This window comes from Gymnoscopelus braueri, assembly GCF_963280865.1.
Source record: "Gymnoscopelus braueri genome assembly, chromosome: 7".
Classification (NCBI taxonomy): domain Eukaryota; kingdom Metazoa; phylum Chordata; class Actinopteri; order Myctophiformes; family Myctophidae; genus Gymnoscopelus; species Gymnoscopelus braueri.
The window spans coordinates 19,536,900-19,551,206 of record NC_137608.1 but is presented as its reverse complement, the minus strand read 5'-3'; the positions used below and the strand labels follow the sequence as shown (position 1 = coordinate 19,551,206).

Below are 14,307 nucleotides of genomic sequence, written 5' to 3'. Positions count from 1 at the left end.
ATTTTTGGGGTGAACTAATGCTTTAAAGTGAAAACCAGAGAGATCTAAATTCGGGCTGGATTGTCCTAATTCACGTTTTTAAGATAAGATAAACTTGTATAGATCCCGTCGGGGAGATTCAGGTGTCGTGAAACTGGAAGCATTTCTGTTCCCGTTCCTCAAAGGAAGGAACAGATACTCACTCAGGCTGTGTGCAGTCCTGCAGGTTGCACATTCTTCGGATGGGCTTGGGCTTCTTGCTGTCATCGCAGTACCCTCGTTGGACCATCTTGGTGTCGCCCTTCTTTCTGCATCCATACTTGGTGTACTGAAACCCTAGAGAACAAATTGAAACAGTTTTGATTTAGTTTTAGTCATAGTCTTTTGAATAAAATTACATTTAGTTTTAGTCATATTTTTGTCATCTGAAAGGTTTTAGCTTTAGTCTTGTTTTAGTTGACCAAATATCAAAAGATTTTAGTCGACTAAATCTACAGTTAATTTTGTTGACTAAAATGTATTTCAGTGAGCCATGATTGGCGTCGTAATGCCTGATTTATACTTGCCTGTGTTTCGGAAATAGCAGATCTACAAGTTCCGGCTATTTCCGGAGCACGACACCCGAGCACAACCAGGCATAAAATGACTTGCCTTATTAGTTCTACTGGATTTCTTCTAGTCTAGTTTTTATTTGTAGACGAAATTGTCAATATATTTAGTCGTAGTTTTAGTCATCATAGCTTAGTTTTTATTTAATTTTGAACGAAATATGAGGAATTTTGAGTTCAGCCGTCTAGCATTTTTGCAAGCAGGGAATCATAACTACAAATTGACATATTGGTTGTGCAGTTTGACCCACAAGTTTTGGAGATATGGCTTATAGCAGGGGTAGGCAACCTTAGGCACAGGGGAGGGTAATCACTGGCACACTGGCATAAGATTTTTTTGGGGGGCTTTTTATGCCTCTATTGATAGTGAAGTGCAGTTAGACAGGAAACGGGGACTCGGGGAGAGAGAGATGGGGAATGACACGCAGCAAAGGCCGTCGGGATCGGTGCGCCAGCGGTCCGGGCCAGAGAGAGGATTTTTAGTTTAAAATAAAAAATATGTTTTTTTTAAATAGTCAATTAAATTAAGTCCCCTCACATCTGTATGCAAATTACATCTAGCATATAATTGTACATTCATTCAAACTCTGACTGGGGAGGGAGTCTAGGATACAGGTGGGTTATTGATAGTCTAATGATCATGACAAGGTCCTGATGTGAAAGAAAATATATCAAAAGAAGAAGGAGAAAAAAAACTGTCATATTTATGGACAATAAAAAATCGGCTGGAAATATAACATTTCAAAAAGGTTGCCGACCCCTGGCTCGAGTGATGTCTTGCACAGAACTTGAGAAAACAGCTCCTGAAGAGCCAAGTCTTTTGTTCTCTGGTTCCATTTGTACACTCTCATGGGGTCTAATTGAGTACATGTACTGTCTATTGGCATAATACCTTACATGAAAAATGTTGCCACGGTAACCGTGGTTATTTTAGAGTAGTACATTAATTCATTTGTAAACAGGACGGTAATGCTAATGGCATGAAGTAGTGCTCCACTAGACTACGCCGTCATGCATACGTGAGGATTCTGGCACAATTAGAAAGACACACAGGAACACACATTTCCATACATTTAATGCATGCGTGGTCTCTTTTGTGCCGTGTAGCTTTAACCCATTCAACCCATGACACGCATCTGTGTCATTTTAAGATTTCTTTGGCTATTTTTTGGAAGATCTTGAAAAATGTGTGCACATTTTTTACAAACGTCTTCTAAATCCTAACAGTTTTAGCTTAAATCTAAAATGACACAGATGCGTTCCCGGATTGAATGGGTTAATAATAGCTGATAAAAAAAAAGAAAAGGTGATTGCATTCATATATAAGAAAAACACTCTTTACCTCCAGCACATGGTTTGGAGCATGAGGACCAGCTCTTCAGAGCCCACTCATATGTATCCTCCTGAATCACGTTGTTGTTGTTGATGGGCACCGAATCTTCATGGATGATGTACTTATACATAAGTGTTGACCTGGTTTCATTGTCCTTTGGTATAATCTATAGACCATAAAGCAGAACAGAATCCATTAAGGATTTGCATGAGAATGAAAATACTGTGTAAATGGATGCAGAGGAACACACAATTTGTTTAATTTCCACAGACATGAAGGTGGTTGTCAGTCTTTTGATGTGGAACACTGACTTTGTGGTTTTAAATAAGAATGACATCGAGTCAAACATTTACATGTCTTGTTATTACCATATCTGCTAGTCGGACGTGGATAAGTGCTTGTGTTCCTGTTAATGCTACTTACAGTAAGCATTATAATACACTTTCAGTTCGGGATGCCAATTTTATCCAATCAGGAGAGAGAACCCCACAAAGATCGTTTATCAGCTTTCAAATTTTATAGTGTGCCAATTTTTCATCTCTTCATCATTTCCACTTTCAATTGTTTATCTTGTATGAGTTCTTTCTCCTGATTGTATCCACTAAGACTAAGGAAATACAATCAATAAAAACTGTGGAAAGAAGAAAAAGAGGGTTGAGTTTATTGAAGTGATATTAAAGAGGTGGGTTTTGAAGAATTGGAGGGTGCATTCCACAGTACTATTGTGATAGTAATCATTGCTACAGAGCGTTTGTTCGGTCACAGGGGTCTCTCCAGCTCTTTAGTAAACAGAATATAAATACATTTTCAGGTAGGTGACAACATTTAAGTCAGGAGAGAGCACTGAAAATGCAATTTCTGTTTAATAAAGAGCTGGAGAGACATGGGAGACTCCTTTTACTGAACAAACACTCTATAGCAATGAGTACTATCAGAATATAGAGCTATTTAACACTTATTTTAACAAAAATAAATCACTCACCCTACCTTTAACACGTTGCAAACAGTACAACAAGTACAATTAAGCAAGCAATGCTAAAAGGATAACACAAAAAAGCCTTGATGGCTTGTTTCCATTGTGGTCCTATGTATTCATTCAATTCATCATAAAGACATACAAGACATACACTACAATAACAAATCATCATCATCAATACTGGAGCAATGCAATGTATATTTACAGAAACTATTGGGTGGCAGAATAGCAGAATGCATTCATCCCCATGTTTGTGCCGAATTTGGGGGACATGAGATCAGTGGAGATCCCCCTGGTGTGGTAACCCATGGGTGTTTCTCACTCAAGTAGTTTTACAGATACTGTACACTGATCCGCTCAGTATCTTGAAGACAAGGCCCATTGCAAGTTGCTGTACTCTGTCCTCTCCCCTGAGCCATCCCAGCCTAGTAAAGTGAGCTGGGGAATGTTATATCATCATCAAAACAAATGTATTACAAACATTTGTTTGAATGAATGGCTTGTAGACAGAACGGTATAAACAATGCTGTCAGTTATTCCCTCCTCATCTCCCACAATAAACGACCCCGCTGCTAGTTGTCTTTCCCATGAGCGAACACAGACAGTATATCATTGGGAATGGGAATTATTTTCACTCTAAAGTTTCAGTGTCTACATACTGCAGTCCAACCGACCGTGTGATTGGTCTTACACTCGATGCGCTCGTTGTATTTCCGCCCAACTGTCTGCAACGTACCGTGCACTGTTTGGAGGAAAGGTTGGCTGAGGATAATCCTCCTACAAGTCATCTGTATTCTGTATTGTCCCTCGGCACCACCGTTTAGAAAATATACAACAGTCTACTGTAGCATCTCGTCTGTGTCAATACATATATGAATATATTAAAGCGGCACTATGTAACTTTCCTTTAGCCCACTGACGGTTCTGCAAAATATCTTCTAAATCCTAACAGTTTTTTGAAAAAACTTATGTTGCTATGTCAGTGGTTTTCAAACGTTTTAATGTCAAGGACCCCAAAATGTATATGTATTTAGCCACGGACCCCTAACTCAAAACCTTTTGTTCCAGGGACCCCCCAGAAGCAAAGATTTTAGTTAAAAGTGTTTGCTTTAAAATATATATATATTCAAAGATTTTCACACATTTTCACGATTTTTCAAAAATAGCAGATCTACAAGCTCGTAGCGCGGCACTCGGTGCCACACTACGAGCTTGTAGATCTGCTATTTTTGAATAGCCAAAGTGTAAAATAATGCTTTTTAGCTCAAATCAAAAAATCACACACACTTTATCAACTGTCTGTCGCCAGGAAATGACAATAGGTCAGAGACACATTATGTCAAAGCATGTCAGAGATAGATGAGAATAAACGGCATGCAATGTACTGTACAACTCCAGAGCCATTGAGATGGACGAGTTGTTTGTTTCAACGAGGGGTCAGAGTGGAGTGCTGATACTGCCATCCTCTCAAAGTTGTTGTGCTGCCACACACCTCAGACCTCACTTTCCATTCGACGTTTTCCAGTGTCACGACACGCAATTTCAGTCAGGAAACTCTATCTGGCTTAAGCTGATTGGATCACTCAACAGCATGCATGTACTACAAGTGAACCCATCATCATTCACACCCCGGTGTCAAGCATTTAAATGTGTACTCAGCCACAGCAAGCTCCCCATCTGGGCCACTCTCCTGCTTGCTGTTCCATGAGAGGTACTCCTATTTTTTTTTTAAGTAAAAGTAGCAATACCACAATAAAAGAATACTCTCTTCCAAGCAAAAGGCCTGTTATTTTACTTGAGTAAAAGTACCTTTATCGGCATGAAAATACTTAGGCTACAGGGTCAAAGTAAAAAAATACATTTTTAATAGCAGATCTACAAGCTCATAACGCGTTTGTTGTGAGCTTGTAGATCGGCTATTTTCCAATAGCCAAAGTCTGAAATAGGGCTTAAGTGATTATGTTACAGTACTTGAGCAAATGTATTAGTCACTTTCCACTTTCCACCACTCCCCCTCCCCCCCCCCCCCCCAGCTCCAACTGAATAGAGACCTCTGGGAAACCAAACTATCTACCATCTACAGCTCACCAAAGAGGAATACATTATATTAGCTTTCAGGGCTTCAGGCAGAGCTGCTGATTAGTTAGTATCAATAGTAAAACAGCGACATTACACCATTGGTTCTCAAAGTGGGGTCCGGGGACCCCCAGGGGTCCTTGGGGGGGGTTCCAGGGGGTCCCCAGCTAAATGTGTTAATATAGCGTCACAATCATTTTAACCTTTTATACTTTGGCTATTCAAAAATAGCAGATATACAAGCTCATAGCGCGGCACCGAGTGCCGCGCTACGAGCTTGTAGATCTGCTATTTTTGAAAATTTGTGAACATTTTTGAAAATCTTGGAATATATATATTTTTTTAAGCCAACATTTGTAACTCATATATCTTTGCTTCTGGGGGTCCCTGGAACAAAATATTTGAGATGGGGGCGGCCAAATACCTATCATTTTGGGGGTCCTTGACATGAAAAAGTTTGAAGAACCACTGCATTACACAACTATTTATGTCAACATGGCTGCTGGTGAACATTTTCAATAGGCCTTACCAAAACCACCACGGCATCGTGCAGAGGTCCGTCCGTGTGCACGGTCTCGACGTCGTCTTCGATGATGTAGTCCCATTCCACGCCCAGGTCGATGAAGCTCTTGGACTTGGCCTCCTCTCCTTTCCCATTCAGAAGGTAATGCCCTGTCGCCTGATTCTTGATCGCTGTAATCAACCATTTGTTAGGAGCCACTGACAAGAAGTTGCAAGAGTTTCAATTCTAAACAGTGACAGAGTGAAGAGAAAGTTAAAAGTATCACAACAGGGGAACTTTACGGTTGTTGTTTTTTTAACGGTAATCTGTTGTGTTGTGGAAATACTAAGCCATACTAATCAGCTGTTAGTTACAGCACATTATCTGAATTAATCTGAAATCAACTTTTCCAAAACTTGAACACAGCAGCCGTATTGGAAAGAAATTGGGCCTCTTCCTTACTTCCTTCACAGGTTTTACCAATGATACTAATGAAGGCTCTGTTCCATTTTGTGTTGCACAGTGGACCACCATAACTCAGTCTGAGAGTGTACAAATGGAACCAAATGGACCCTTACGGGTCCATTTGGTTCCATTTGTACACTCTCAGAGTTACACACCCGTAAGGGGCCATTTGAAACCCCCTCAAGGAACCATGAGGGCCCCTGGACCACACTTTGAGACCCACTGGTGTAGCAGAGTAGTTTCCAGTGTGCCAACATGCACACTATCAGCACCTTCCCTCATGACCAGAACGGAACAGAGCCTTCATCAGTATCATTGGTAACTGTGCAGGAAGTATGGAGGAGGCCCAATTTTCCTTCCAATATGGCCGCTGTGCATAGAGCCTATTGGTCATTATTTGAGGGAGGTTCGTAACAAGACTATATACAATACATACTGATATACCACTCCCGTTACATTACAACTCTTGTTGATTGAAATGGCCAATTTGGCATGCAATAAAGTGCTGCACGCTAAAAGGAATGATACGGATATTCGGGTCAGTTATTTGCTACAGTAAATGCAATTGCACATGTCACTGAGGTATAGACAGCAATGCATACAGTATGCTGTATGCCACAGTTGGAAATGTTGACAGGCATTACTTAGCCCAGCAAATGGACAGACAAGTCAGCAAAGACTTCAAGACAGGTCTTTGCATTCAGTCATCCATACATGTCACTTCATGGAAGATGGCAGTGACATGTAAAATGGATGCTACATGCACGCAGTAAAAGTCGTAGTGTTAATTTGACTCCTGAGAGCGTAAAAAAATGGAGCTCAGGGTTAAATGAACACCCAGGATTTTACTGTGTACATAATACACGACTACAGCACAACATCTTTCCAGAAGCTGAATTGTACGGTCTTGCCAAGCACAAGTGCAAATGGTTTTTTTTCCTCCCCCAAATGGAAAATATCACTATGAATAAATGTTTCCAAAGTGGGAACTAGCATTATATTATTTACATGAACGTTATCATAGCAGAACCTCTTCTTTAATAATTTCATCAAATCCCAAATGGAGGCCTTGAGTGGTTAATACGACGATATGTTATGGTTTACTGCTGCAATGAAAGGGAAGGAGATGGGATGAGAGGAGACGTGGGCTTTTGTTTTGACCTTGCCATATTTTCATTAAATCCTCCTTTCTAGCCAGAGTTCTCTGAGAAAAAAGCGAACCGGTATGCATTTTTCATGTAACAATGCTTTTTTACGTAACAATGCTGCTTATTAAATTGGAACTTTCCCATAGTAAGACAATAGGTATTTATTTCCAGATATCCAAGGTATGTAAAAGGTATGTAAAAAAAAAAAAAGAAGAAACAAAACAGAAGGCACTATTTATAGGAAAGGACAGGTTATGAGGTCACATCTCTCTCAGTTTTTCTCACAGGACTGAATCATGTGCAATTTGCATGTATAGCAGATAGTAGTATAGTATGTGCAGTACTGCATAATGTAATGATATGACTTTTTTGTGAGCCGCTGTCTTTTACTGAGTTTTTTTATTCTTGTGCTGCACTGTCAATTTATTATTTTATTTTTCTGTTCTAATTTAACATATTTTTTATATTTTTCTGTTCTATTTTATTGACTCTTTAATAGCAGTTTTGTTGTATAATGTGTTTCTTTGCAGTGCTTTTGTGTAAAGCACTCTGAAGTGCCTTGATGTGCAATGCCTACAGAATTTGAGCACCCCTTAACAGGATCATTTTTAATACACTGAGCAGCTTCCTTCTGGCTGACAAGTTTAATTAGACACCTACTGTATGGGATCAGTGCAAAAGCAAATTGGGGACAATGACCTCATTTTGTGTGTCTCTGATAGCACTGTCTTTATGCTTATCTGGAAGATTCTACATCTTATTAGACTTACAGACGAAACACAGGGTAGACAAGACATTTCTCTACACGAGTAAAAAACAACAACAATAGTAATCATAGCCGCTGTGTGATCGCTCATTGGTGGATATCTCCTAGTAGCTGTGTGATTTCTCCGTGATGGATATCACTTAGCTGGTTTATCGCTCCATGGTGTATATCACTTAGCTCTGTGATCCTTTACTAATGTTAAAGGAGTAGTTCACCCCAAAAAACACTTATTTTCTATAAATTGCACACCCCATGAAGCCTTGAATTCATGGATTTATTTTTGTTTTTGTGGCATTCCTAAGCCAATAATTTGATTCCCGTCTCCTACCGGCGAATGTATCCGGTAGGAGACACAAAGTAGATTATTACCCGGTCATCAAATTATTGGCTTAGGAATGCCACAAAAACAAAAATAAATCCATGAATTCAAGGCTTCATGGGGTGTGCAATTGATAGAAAATATGTCATTTTTTGGGTGAACTCCTCCTTTAAACATTTCAAAATAAATGTATAGGTTAAAAATACAGGCCAATCTGTGTTTATCATGTTACTAAAAATTCCAATTAAAAAAGTATTAAAAAAAATATATACAGGCCAATACAGGCTTACAGTTAGAGCAGAGTTGGATTTGTTTTGATGCCATTCTGGCAGAGATAGAGGTTTGCTTCAGTGAGCGTAATGTGGCAAAATGAAATGGAAGGACGCTGTTCTCAGGAAGTATCATGCAGGTCACAAACACCGCCTTCAGCTCAACTCACGGCAAAATGAATACATAAAACATACACTGTATGTACTAGTACTGCTGTATTTTTGTTTATATTTATGCACTGGCAAAAATCATTAGCCTAATTTATCAGGCGCTGAGGAACTGTCCATTGTCTTGGAACTGTCAATCACTCACTGCCGCTGTGGACAAGCAGGTTTTGCTTTCTTTTCCTTCCACCGTGGAGGTGGCGACCAGTAACCTTAAGTAACCCCACTAACACCCTATTCTGGAGGGGAACATCCATCAGAATTAGCCAATCTACAAGCTCACAACGTGTCGTGGCTCTGCAATTTCTGGCGAAAGAGATTCGGTGTAAAGAAACGACAGCAGACCAAATACAGTTGCAACTCAGGTCCGTATCACTAAGAATAGAGGGTGTGATCACTGTGGTAGTGCTTCTGTATGGATATACGGTGTATAGCGGTAAGTCTATACTATTAGGAATAATAAAGGCTTTGTGCCTTGACATGTCTGCTAGTGCTTTGATTGATAGCCTCATTTCTTTGTGTTTCATTTTAATTATTGTTTGTTGTCGGTGCATCATTTTACATAATTAGTTTTTCGGTGCATCCCTGTGTTTATGGGCTACATGACATATTTATGTCATATACAAGCTCATAGCGCGGCACCGAGTGCCGTGCTATGAACTTGTAGATCTGCTATTTTTGAAAAATCTTGAAACTTTTTTTTTTTAGATTAAAAAAAACTTTTAAGAATCGCCTGAGGTCTTACTGGGTTAAAACAGTGCATGCCCCCCATGAACAAATATATGTTGATCATTGTCTGCATTGGAGGACATACATTGTGAATGCTGTTCTAGACGGTTCGCACCATAGGAAAAAAAGAAGAAAAAAAAGAAGGTCGCCTACTATTTATCGGAAAGGACAAGGTTATGAGGTCACATCTCTCTCTGTCAAGTAGACCCAATATATTACTAAATGTATTCACAACCCAGAAAAAACTGCCACTCAATTGAGTTTATTGCAAAGAGCAAACACTTGTTCACTTATGCAATCCGCCTGGCCGTCAAACATATCAAAAGAAACAAAAAGAAATGGCCAACATCCACAGGAAAGGGCAAGGAATGGCTTTGGCTTTATATGCAATGTCCGTCATCCAGCCCCCTTCATTCCAGAAACTAGAGTCCAGGGAAAATTGCTGTGACTGACTGACAGTGTGACTGAATTCATGTTGTCCTAGTCTAGTCTTCTTTGTCTTGTCCTATGTTTTTCTCTTTCTTTGGACTCAGGCCAGTGAAATAACTGCAAATACCGGACCTATGAACCTATGAATTTTGCACTCAACTTAACTGAATATTTGTGAATACTTGTGAATAATCTATTATTTTCTTAATCGAATAACCAAGAAGCACGTTTAAAAAATTATAGTAATAATATTTTCTTTTTTTATTGAATAACCACTATTTTATACTTCGTCGCACAATGGTGTCATGCTAAAATAGTGAAAATGCCATTTGGTTCCATTTGTACACTCTCAGAGCTATGGTGGTCCACTGTGCTACACTAAGGGCCCGTACACACTGCAGGAGATTGGGTCCGAGATTGCTGTCGCCGACATTTTTTGGCACTCGCCGACAAAACCTCCCGATCTGACGCAGATCGGCCTTTGATCTGCGAGATAATGCTCGCTCTGTGTGAAAGGTTCCGCGAGACGATGTGGCCGCGATTATCCGCTCTGCGACGGCTTTCCGACCGTTTTCAGATAACTACCATGTTAGATATTCAGCTCTGTCCCAGACAGGAGATCGGACAGTATCATACATTATGAAAGGGTCTGCGAGGAGATCCACGCTACAGCCAATGAGAGCACATTACAGCCACCGTGGCCAGGGGAGCGTCGCTGGATCTGACCACAACAAACAGTCCCTACCGCAATATTACCGTCCAGTCCTGTATTAAGTTAACATTATAAAACAAAATGAGAGAGTGAGCGAGCCTGGTGGGCTGTTTATTTTAGAGGAATTGTACAGAGAGAGAGAGAGAGAGAGAGAGAGAGAGAGACAGACAGACAGACAGAGAGTGAGAGCAAGAGCGAGCTCTGTGTGTGTGTGTGTGTGTGTGTGTGTGTGTGTGTGTGTGTGTGTGAGTGTGCAGCATGTGCACGCTGTTATGAACAGCGTTGCCAGATGTTGCGAGAGAAATAAGCAACCAGGTCTATGAAAACAAGCCCAAGAAAAGGCCACTTGAGCACTTTAAACCTATTTACAAATACATTGGATATTTGAAAATAGCCGATCTACAAGCTCACAACGCGTCGCAGCTATTTTCAAATAAAAATCTTGAGAAAATTGTGGAATATTTTCCAAATCCACACAAATCTTGTATGGGGGTCAGTGATGGCACAACATATTTACAGAAGGGGGGTCTGCGGACAAATACATATTATGTGTTGTTTAAACCACTGGTTTAAACAACATTAGGAAACAAGGCCAAATAAGCAACTACACAAATAAGCCCAAAAAATGCACCCCGCAACAACCAATATTTACAAGCAACTCTACAGAAAAACAAGCCCAAAGTCGCTTATAATAAGCGGACATGGCAACGCTGTCACTGACGGCTTCTGCGCACTTGACTGCGAGAGAGGGAGAGAGAGAGAGAGAGGGAGAGAGAAAGAGCGAGAGAGGGGGGAGAGGGAGAGAGGCATATCACGGGATACGTCGATTAAAATGAATTGGAATAAACTCAAATGTATGTATTGGGTCTGACTCTGGAGATAGCATCCTAGTGAACTATCCTACAGTGTGTCAGCCCTTGTCGGGGATCAATCCTGTTGTGAAGACCACAACGATATTATGACAGCCGATTTCAAGAAATAAACTCCTGCAGTGTGTAATGCTTAACGATCAGATGACCCCCCGACCACGTTAAGGTCCTGCAATGTGTACCTGCCTTACAGAGCCTTAATTAGTATCATTGGTAAAACCTGTGAAGGAAGTAAGATTTCAGTGATCTACAAGCTTACAATGCATCGCATCACAACACGTAGTGTGCTCGAAATCGATTACTTTGATGAACTCGATTCAATTAAATCGATCAATTAAAATTGATTAGTTTGATTACAACTGTAACTGTTTGAGAATATATGTTTTCTACAGTGGCCAGGATAAAGCTAAAGGTTAGAGGGGTTATTCAAGGGGGTTGACCACCATGGCTAACCACTTAAACCCTCAAACCCTTAGTCCCTCTGGGCTCTATACTATGACTTTTCTGTTTTCGCTCTACACACGTTGTGGGTTTGGAGATCTGCTATTTTCTGCTAAAGTTTTACACAGAATACGGATGCTGGGGTGGTTAAAACATTTCTTCCTTTCGTTGCTTTAATGGCTCAACATTGTTTGTGTTTTATAGTTCCAGAGGTTAACTTCCCCACAAATGGAAGTGAATTTAGTTGAACTACTGTACCAGCAAGCTACAACAACATTATTTTTACGTAACCTAACAATTACATGTATCGGCAATTATACTCCTACACTAGATACACTCACTACATCTACAATGACACCACTTTCCTCCTCCAAGTGCATTTTAAGATGATAAATCCAGACTAGAAAATTACCACACTGGAAACGCTTTAAATAGCTCAGGGATTAAATAATTCCATATTATCACCGTCGTACTTTAGAAATGTGTGAGCTCATTTTCCTTGGAAAGTAAAAAAAAAAGAAAAGAAAACTATTACCTTTCCTAATTTATTTAACACATTATTCAGTGCAGCTGTGAGGGAAAATCTCACGGGGATGGCCTCGCTTAATTTTTGTCTTACTAATCCTATTTGACATGGGAAAATGAGGAATCAAGAAAATATATCCTTTAACCACATGAACCCTAACGTCACTATTCTGACCATGTCCTAATACTGTATGCAAACATTTGGCGAAAATAGGCAATAGGGGGGGACTACGGTCAACCAAGTATATCGATTTGACTGTGATGTCTTTCCGTCATGCTGTATCTACAGTACTTTGTTTTCCATGCCCTGTAATCCGTTTTTAACTGCTAACTGTCTTTGGCGCCTGAATTTCCCCAGCAGGACCAATAAAGGTCTTATCTTATATGGGGCTGAAGTGGTTAACTCCAATTCTGTAATTCTTCCTTAAGCCCTCACCCCATCAAGGAAACGTCTCGTGTTCTCAGCCCTTATTACATAAAAAAAAAACATTATTCTTAATATGCACTGCTGCAGCCAGCAAAGCCTGCAGCAATGCATAATAAGAATAATGCTTGTTTTATTGTTCACTGCACACATTTTGTATGCCTGTGTTGAACAGTACAGTATATCCCGTGTTTAATTCAGAAAAGCCTCTTTTTTTTCCCATCATGATCCATTTTACATAATTTTGCATAAGTTATTCTCTGATTCCTCACAGGAAACTGTCAAGAGCATTCACGCTTTCAGCAGCAGCATTAAAAATCGTCCTGTCAATCCTAGAGCAGTCGGAGAACACCCACAAGAAACATGTGAACCACCTAAAATAGCCGTGGAAAGGAAGTGTCATATCCGAGAACTCCAGCTGGGTAACATCTAACTGAAGGGAGAAGTGGGCTCTGCTGATAAATGGATTCCCTAGAAATGCCAAAGACATCAGGTTCAGCAGGTATGAACCCCACAAAACGATAACTATTGCCGTTGAGCCATGGGTCAAACATAATTCTAGGGGTGCAACATTTAACCAAACTAATTGATTTGAGTAGTACAAATATGGGTTAAGGGTTTCAATTACATCTTTTTCACATTGATTTGTTGATGCATTAAAAATACGATTAAAAAAATATATATGCTTCACGATTCAGCTGAAAAAAATACCAACTAACAAAAGTTATCATTAGTTGCAGCCTTACATCTTATCCCAAATTAATTGAGTTTAGCTTTTGTCTCTGCTGTAGCTAAATGCAGTACTTCACTTCACATCAGCTAACTCATTCATCCTTTACAATGGTGGGACGACTTCTTCTAGCAGGCCTGTTTAATGAGCTGAGGGAATGCTTCCTCAAGCTACTCTTTTGGTCTCTATTGCACTACAAAGCACTGGCAACCTTATAATGTTCAAGACCGGTTCCTTTAAGGGATTAGTCTGTTATTTTAGTTCCTGCAATTAGTTGGGTGGGTGGGGAGTTAAAGTAGTATTTCTTTATTTATCTGTCTGAACTGAAACTTTGTTGTAAAAGGCAGACTTCAAAACATTTTGCCCTTTAAAAATATCAACTTTTGTAATGGCTTTTCTATGAAAGGAAACGCTGTAGAAAACAAGCTCTGTGCTACAACTCTCAGTTGTTTGAATTCAAAGCCAAAGACCTTTCTGTTTGCTGCTGCCTTTTACTGAGGTTATTTGAATTATTTCTTCTGTGCTGTCATTTTGTTCACTTATTTTTCTAATTATTTTCTTTTTTTAATATATTCTATGTCCTTTTATAATGTGTTTATTTTGCAGTCTCTTAATGTCTTACTGCTTAATGGTTTATGTAAAGCACTTTGAATCAAAACGTGCTATACAAATTATCTTGTCTGCCTTCCTTTTCCTTCAACTTTCCACAGTGGCTGCAGGTCATACATTAGTTGGTATTATTGAAAAATTTTCTTTTACATACATTTATTAACACATTAACTGCCAAGACCGTAGCCCTACGGGCCGTTAAATCCAACTGTTAAGCGCCGAGACCGTAGCCC

The 14,307-nt window shown here is 39.7% G+C and overlaps 1 protein-coding gene across 1 annotated transcript in view; it reads right to left on the bottom strand.

Annotated features, from left to right (window-relative positions):
* Positions 1-14,307, bottom strand: part of adamts3 (ADAM metallopeptidase with thrombospondin type 1 motif, 3) — a 217,324-nt gene that overhangs the window by 25,857 nt on the left and 177,160 nt on the right. Inside the window, exons 19-21 of the mRNA XM_080432756.1 lie at positions 5,502-5,665; positions 1,930-2,086; positions 183-315 (exon numbers count right to left, since the gene is read on the bottom strand). Of these exons, the coding sequence (XP_080288882.1) occupies positions 183-315; positions 1,930-2,086; positions 5,502-5,665 (454 nt within the window). The remainder of the gene's footprint in view (positions 1-182; positions 316-1,929; positions 2,087-5,501; positions 5,666-14,307) is intronic.